Genomic DNA, 7,939 nt, shown 5'->3' with positions numbered 1-7,939 from the left:
GTATAAAAAAAAATGCCATAAATATACTCTTTTGGCTAAAATAAACGTCAATCTTCCATTTATTCTTAAAATTAAATATCTTCAAAAGTCATTTACCTACCCCAACCTTCCAACTTCCAAGCTTGTAATATCCATCTATGATTCTATACTTTTGCAATAAACCTCAGATGAATATATATATATATATATATATATATATATAACTCCATTCTGAGGTTATTCATGCAACAACTAATGGTAGATATAAAAGGATCGGCGTTCACGTCAGTAATATGATCTTAAGATTAGACAATATCACAAGATGCCACGATAATACACAAAAACGTGAACGAACAAACAAACCATGTACTCGTAGCTAGCTTGGTAATAATCTTTGATCATTTTTGCATCAAATTTTATCCACATAGTATCTCGCTAATTACTAACCTCATTATTTGGTGCAAATGTCCAGTGCAATAAATACCTTCAGTTGTTTGCTTATCCGATACTGGTGGCACTTTATTACACTGGTTGGTTTTGCATTAATTAAATTATGTTCTTCTGGTGGTGACAACTAAATATGCGCATTGCAATTTGCAACATATCCACTTAGAGTTCAGATCCAGCATGAAAAGCTGTACTGTCCTGCTATATATTTCTCAATTTATCTGTGTCTAATTTTCATTTCAGTTTCTCCCAAATTACATATGGAACTTGGACAATGCTTATCCAACAATTTTGGGTAACATGGGGGTCCCCTTGTGGGACCAAAGTTTGTGTTGTGTGAGATTTCTTCGTATTCTTTTTTTTTTTGGTTTTTACCCCTATTGGTGGTGACTTGACTCCAGATAATGTAAAAAGAAGAAATGAAAGGAATATTCCCGAAGAAGCTTCCATTAAATAATGTTTTCACTTAACAGAATTCACATTAACCCCTCCTAGCCTCTAATATTCCAAATCGAGGCATCTTTTGCAAGCAATAATTAAAAGTAAAAGTTCTAAACATTGTTGATGGCTTATGTCATTTGCAAAGTTTGCTTTGGATCGATGGTCTTCATTTATAGTCACCGTTCCCTTTTTAGCCTTTCACACGCGTCCCATCCCCACCTTTGGTTATTGGCATTATTAGTATTATTACCATTATCACTGTTGTTCTTTTATCATTGAAAACATTTTAAGTAAAGATTGTTATACTCATCGCCAAGCTCATAAATCACGTTGTCTCCGGAATCTTCAATTTTCCTTCTAACAAGTGGATCGATCCATGATAGTCTTTTTGTTATGTACGACCATGAACAATTCCTTTAATCTGAAAAAAAAAGTTATTCACTTTTTTAAATTTTAATGTTAAAATTATAATATTTTATGATTGTTATCTTATCTTCTATTCCGGTCAATCATTTCAATAGTGTTTCCTTCTTGTGTATTTCTTAGTCAAGTGCTGTTAATTCTGGTTACCTTGGAGGATTCCACGAGCACATGTAATTATTTGTATCAGGGAGACTACTAGATGAGCTGACACATAATTATTTTAGCTTAACTAATAATCAAGATAAAATCTTGATTATGCAATAGAGTTAACTATTCCAACTTTTTAGAAATACAATTTAAATAATGGTAATGAGACGCTCGTACCACAAAAATACTGTAATTCTTTGTTGTCGTTGTTGTCTTTTTTTCTTGTGAGGCAAAGTGGATGGGAAGGGTAAGTGATTGTGAATTTACTGAGTTGGAAGTTAGCGTCTCAGTCTTACAGCTGCAGATACCTTCCCTCATAATGTGACTTTCCCATGTTAGGTGCCTTCTAGATTTCCTTGAAAGTACAAAAGAGCCTCACTCAATTCACGTTCTTGGCTTTTATGTGCTGCATTTTGTTAAATGCTGAGCCTTCCATCCAATAAGGCCAACCTCGAATCTTGAGCAGTGTTTTACATGAGTTTCCAGATCTGAGTCTTTTTCTCTTTAGTCTTTACCATGATGTGTGCTACAAAAGATTGATGAAGTTGTTGGTGTCTTGATTTGAGTCCTTCCTTCCTTGCTCAGTGTATACTTATAATTATATATACACTCTCACTCACACACATACAGTAACATACTTGTGTTGTTCTGTGTGTGAAGTGTGAAATCTGTGTCCAATTCACCATAGTGTGGAAATGGCTCCAAGGTTGTACTTTTCCAATTGGTGGACCAAGGATACACTGAAGGGAACACCAGTGGTGGTGAAAATGGAGAACCCCACTTTCTCTGTTGTGGAGATCAATGGTGCTGATGCTGCATTCAGGCCAGTGGAGAAAAGCCGCGGCAAGAATGCCAAACAAGTCACGTGGGTGTTGCTTCTCAGGGCTCACCGTGCTGTTGGCTGTGTCACTTGGCTTGCCACTGTTCTTTGGGCGTTGCTCGGAGCCATTAAGAAGAGGTTGATTCATGGACAAGGTGTGTCTGTGGAGAGTGAGAGTGACAAGTTGGAAAAGGGCAAGTTGCTGTTTAGAGTCATTAGAGTGTTCCTTGTGACTTCCTTGGCGGTTTTGGCCTTTGAGGTTGTTGCTTACCTTCAAGGTTGGCATTTTGGAAACCCCACTTTGCACATTCCTCGTACCTCTGATTTGGAGGGCCTGCTCCACTTGGCTTATGTTGCTTGGCTAACGTTTCGTGCCGAGTACATTGCTCCTCCTATACAGGCACTTTCCAAGTTTTGTGTTGTTTTGTTTCTTATCCAGTCTGTGGATCGCATGCTCCTTTGCTTGGGGTGCTTTTGGATCAAATACAGGAAGGTTAAGCCAAGGATTGAAGGGGATCCGTTCAAGAGTGATGATGTTGAAGGATCTGCAAGCAATTATCCCATGGTTCTGGTTCAAATTCCAATGTGCAATGAGAGGGAGGTATGAAGGATGCCAAACTTCTGCATTCCAATTGTGCTAACTCTAGTTATTTGTATCTAGTGTTTAAGCTAGCAGCAGATTTCAATATATTAATTTTAGCTTGTGTTAATGTAGCTAAGAATAAATTTTGCAAATGTCATAAGAAGGTAGAACTTAGAATGTTCGGATTACCTTTTTTGCAATGCTTAAGAATTAGAAGAATGCACGTGATAAAAGAAAAGGAAATTAGGAGGGAAGTAAATTTGTACCCTGGCTTCCAGACATCTAGTTCCATCTAGGTTGATACTTAACATTGTAATCATTATTTTTGGTTTCTATGATACACAGCACCTTAGTAATTGAGAAGGGAGCAGTCTCCTCGTGATGTTGTGTTGTGTGGAGTACTTTTTAACTCTTGTAATCAATGGCAACACATAAAGTTCACTTGATAAACGTATACTTTTCTAACTTTGCACACACTGGATTATGCAGGTGTATGATCAATCCATTTCTGCAGTCTGTGGCATTGATTGGCCAAGGGATCGTTTACTGATTCAAGTACTTGATGATTCTGATGATGAGAGCATACAGTGGTTAATTAAAGCAGAGGTCTCTAAATGGAGCCAAAAGGGTATCAATATAATCTATAGGCATCGCTTAGTCAGGACTGGATATAAAGCAGGAAATCTTAACTCTGCAATGAGCTGTGACTATGTGAAAGACTATGAGTTTGTGGCAATTTTCGATGCAGACTTTCAACCAAATCCTGATTTTCTTAAGCAAACTGTGCCACATTTCAAGGTTGAGTAAGGAGCATCAAACATATTCAGTAAAAATTATTGGAATTTAACACATTTTAATATCTGCAAATGCTTCTTTTTTTTTTTCAATTACAGGACAATCCCGAACTAGGTTTGGTCCAAGCAAGGTGGTCTTTTGTGAACAAGGATGAGAATTTGTTGACTCGTCTCCAAAACATTAACTTATGCTTCCATTTTGAGGTAGAGCAGCAGGTCAATGGGGTATTTCTCAATTTTTTTGGTTTCAATGGAACTGCTGGTGTTTGGAGAATCAAGGCCCTGGAAGAGTCCGGGGGATGGTTAGAGAGGACAACTGTAGAAGATATGGACATTGCTGTCCGAGCTCATCTGAATGGTTGGAAATTTATCTTCCTAAATGATGTAAAGGTATAAATGAGAATTTTTCCATCCATGTCTCCTTTCTTTTCCAAGTGGATGTACTTGTAGAGTAGTATTCTTGTATATGCATAATAGGACTAGTTATGTCACCTTGAATTTTATGTTCATCTCATATCCCTGAAGTACTCTTGAATTTCTTAAATTTGTAAATTTTCAGGTACCTTGTGAAGTTCCTGAGTCGTATGAAGCTTATAGGAAGCAGCAACACCGCTGGCATTCAGGTCCTATGCAACTTTTTAGGTTGTCTCTTCCAGCAATTGTGAGATCTAAGGTATATCTGATACTCAGTTTGAAGTAATAATTAGATTAGTGATGAATAAAAGCATATTCTGATAAGTTGCAAGTATGGCTTATAATATGCACTTATAATTCTTTATCACTGCAGGTGTCTCCATGGAAGAAAGCAAACTTAATACTGCTATTTTTTCTGTTGAGGAAACTGATCCTTCCCTTTTACTCCTTCACCTTATTTTGCATAATTCTTCCTCTAACCATGTTTGTACCAGAGGCAGAGCTTCCTTTGTGGGTGATCTGCTATGTGCCTGTATTTATGTCACTCCTTAATATTCTTCCTTCTCCAAAATCCTTTCCTTTCATTGTTCCCTACCTCCTTTTCGAAAACACCATGTCCGTCACCAAATTCAATGCAATGGTCTCTGGTCTCTTCCAATTGGGCAGCTCTTATGAATGGGTTGTCACCAAGAAAGCTGGCAGGTCATCAGAGTCTGATTTACTGGCTGCTGCAGAAAGGGAAGCCAAGTCAATAGAACAAAAGATTCATAGAGGAGCTTCTGATAGTGAGCTTATTGAGTCAAACCAATTGAAGGAACACAAAGAAGCAGCTCCTGCAAAAGTTAAGAAATCTAATAAGATATATACAAAAGAGCTGACTTTGGCATTCCTCCTTCTCACCGCTTCTGTCAGGAGTCTGTTATCTGCACAAGGAGTTCACTTCTACTTTCTACTTTTCCAAGGGGTGACCTTCCTCCTTGTGGGGCTTGATTTGATTGGAGAGCAGATGAGCTAGTTTTCATTCAAAAAATCATAACAGATGATGAATAGAAAACAACACCTACTGATTTATCAGCCAAGTTGCATTCCAGCAACAAAATGAACAATGAAGCATAGTTAAACCCTTTCTTTCCTTCTAAAATTTGCAGTACAGGTCTAGCCAACACATAATTGATTGCAAGTACCAAAACAAGGTTTCTCTGCAATCCAACTCTATATCCATTTTGCATTCACACGATTCATCCCAAGTATTCCTTATAGGGCACTGCTCATTGTACCCTTACAGGTATTGAATTCTTGTTTACTGGTATTGGAAGTGTATAAAATCTTCAGTTTTCTTCATTGTGTTCTTGGGATTGGGAGTTCTGATTTCAAATGTCTGAGTGGAGTGCATCTTGCTTGATATGTCATGAATCATAGGTGCCTTCATGGTAGATAGGGTGTGTAAACCAGGATATTTTTTGTACATTCATTGTTAACTAATCTAAACAATAAATTTTATTTCCCTTACTAACTCATTCTCCATTCCTATTTTTTTTACGTGGTAATCTGTAATCTATTTATAATATATAAAAGTTAAATTTTTTGTGATCTGAAGAAAGGAGAGCATTTTATGTTGTGTCTCTATATTAATTTAAAAAATATTAATTAATAGTTGTTAATATATTTTAATAAAATCAACAATTTTTCATATTAATAATAATTTAAATTCTTTGTAATATTTAATTTTACATATTAAATTAATATGAAGGAAAAATTATTAGATAAAATAAATGTAAAAATTTACATTAATTTAAGATTATTATCTATGCGCAAATTTATTTTTTTTATAATTAGTTACTTTAAAATATATTTCTTGATAAAATATTAAATTCATTTCTTTTATTTTTCGTTTTTATGTATGAAAGTATACTTTGAACGTATTATCAATCGTCGTCAAAATTAAAATTTAATTCTTTTAAATTAGTAAGGTATAATGTGAATCTATATTCATCATTGATAAAAAAAAAAATTGTTTGAATTTTTATTTTTAGTGTTTTTTATATTTATATTTTGATTTTAGGTCTAATTTTTTCTTTAAATAATTTTTGTGAAATTGAATAAACATTTGAATCAACATGCTTTTATCAAAAAGTTCTTATATGAATCATCTTTCTCGTTATCTTTCATTTTTTTTCCTTTGCAAGAATCACTTGTATTTTTTTCTTCTTCATTTTAGTGTTGTTATTATAAGTTTTAATTATTGTTGTTCAAATTTTTTATATATGTTTCATGTTTTTTCTCCTATAACTATTGTATTAGAAATCTTACTTTTATAATATATCTGTTCAACAAGACATAAAGAGATCCTATTATTGTGACAATTTTTTTTATCAATCATATTTTGAATACTTCCATTACAAATTTTTATTTTTCCTATGATATGAATGATACTTTTTAACTATCAATTGGCTAATTTATTTTATTTAAAATGCATGTTATCAATGTAAATAGTTTAATAATTATAATTAACATAATCAATTTAATAATAATATTTTTAGTTTTGAAATATATGCTAAAACTTACAATAAATAATTTAAACAATTAAATTGATAATAAATATTACACTAATAATAATACAACAGTTATTTATAAAGGTCAATCATAAGAAGCTATATTTTTATACATTTAGACCATAAAGGATAATAAACATCAATTAAATATCATTAATTTAAAATAACTAACATATGTCACAATATAATTATTATTACAAAGAAATAATAGAATGTAATAGCTAATATCATATTAAAGATTAGTAATAAATACAGATAATTGGTGACATCTTTAATAAGTTAATAAATATGTAAAAAAATAATATTTAAAGTTTAAAACATATAATTAATTTTATAAATAAATTTTAAAAATTAGTAAGCAATGAAAATAAAACTAAAACCAAGGGAACATAAAAAATTATTATTATTATTATTCTTGAATCGAGATTATTCAATTTATATCACTCTGAGATTAATTAATTCAAATTTCAAAACTTTAAAAATATTACATATTCTTTAACTTCTATGTTTCATATTGGTATTCAATTAATATTATTACTTAAAAAAAATTATAATGGAATTCAACAAACTTAATTTAAAAAAAAACATGTGTTCATTAAAATATAATATTTAATATTATTTTTTAATTTTAACATTTATATATTTGTCTCACTATTAAAAATCATTAAAATGAATAATTTTACATCACCATTATTATTTAAATGAATAAAAGATTTCTATAAATTTTAATATACTTAATTTTTAAAATAAAATTAACTCGATTAAAAGTATAGTTAATCAATTTTCTCATTAATAATATAATTATGTCTAGAAATTATATATATATATAATTGCATGACTATGCTTAGGTAAATAAAATGGTGTCGGCAGGCAAATAGTGGAGACAAGCTTAAGTGGCTTGATCATTTTCCGATGTGGTCCCTCAAATAGCTTCATGTTCTTAAAACTGATTTCTATTATGTAAGATTAACATCACTGACCCAAAATGCTTAATGGTACTGAATCTGTTGACGCCACAGCTTATCTACCTGCTATTAGCAAGCAAGTACGAAATAGGCCCATTTCTTTGGATGGATATGTCGGTCATCATATTGAACACCACCCCATATAAAGTGGAGAAAAAATAATAATAAAATTACTAGTGGTGTGCCAATCTCAACTGTGAAAGCCTTTTAATCAGAATATAACATGAAAAAAGTTTAGGATAATGTTTTAAGACATCAAAGTTGTCTTCAAAGTGCGTTCAAAAGAAATTGTACATTTAAATTACAATAAAAAAAACTAAAAAAATAAGCAAGAACCAGAATTATGTGGCAATACAGGAGTAAGTAGGAAAATA

General features: G+C 32.2%; 1 protein-coding gene across 1 annotated transcript; it reads left to right on the top strand.

Annotated features, from left to right (window-relative positions):
• Positions 1-225: 225 nt before the first annotated feature.
• Positions 226-5,565, top strand: LOC114409052 (probable xyloglucan glycosyltransferase 5). Its single transcript, XM_028372339.1, has 5 exons — positions 226-2,858; positions 3,330-3,638; positions 3,734-4,024; positions 4,194-4,307; positions 4,422-5,565. Exons 1-5 carry the CDS (start codon positions 2,133-2,135, stop codon positions 5,061-5,063), a joined length of 2,082 nt encoding a protein of 693 aa, XP_028228140.1. The 5' UTR covers positions 226-2,132; the 3' UTR covers positions 5,064-5,565.
• The last annotated feature ends 2,374 nt before the right edge of the window (positions 5,566-7,939 follow it).

This window comes from Glycine soja, chromosome 4 (genome assembly GCF_004193775.1).
Source record: "Glycine soja cultivar W05 chromosome 4, ASM419377v2, whole genome shotgun sequence".
Lineage (NCBI taxonomy): Eukaryota > Viridiplantae > Streptophyta > Magnoliopsida > Fabales > Fabaceae > Glycine > Glycine soja.
This window is presented reverse-complemented; position numbering and strand designations above follow the sequence as displayed.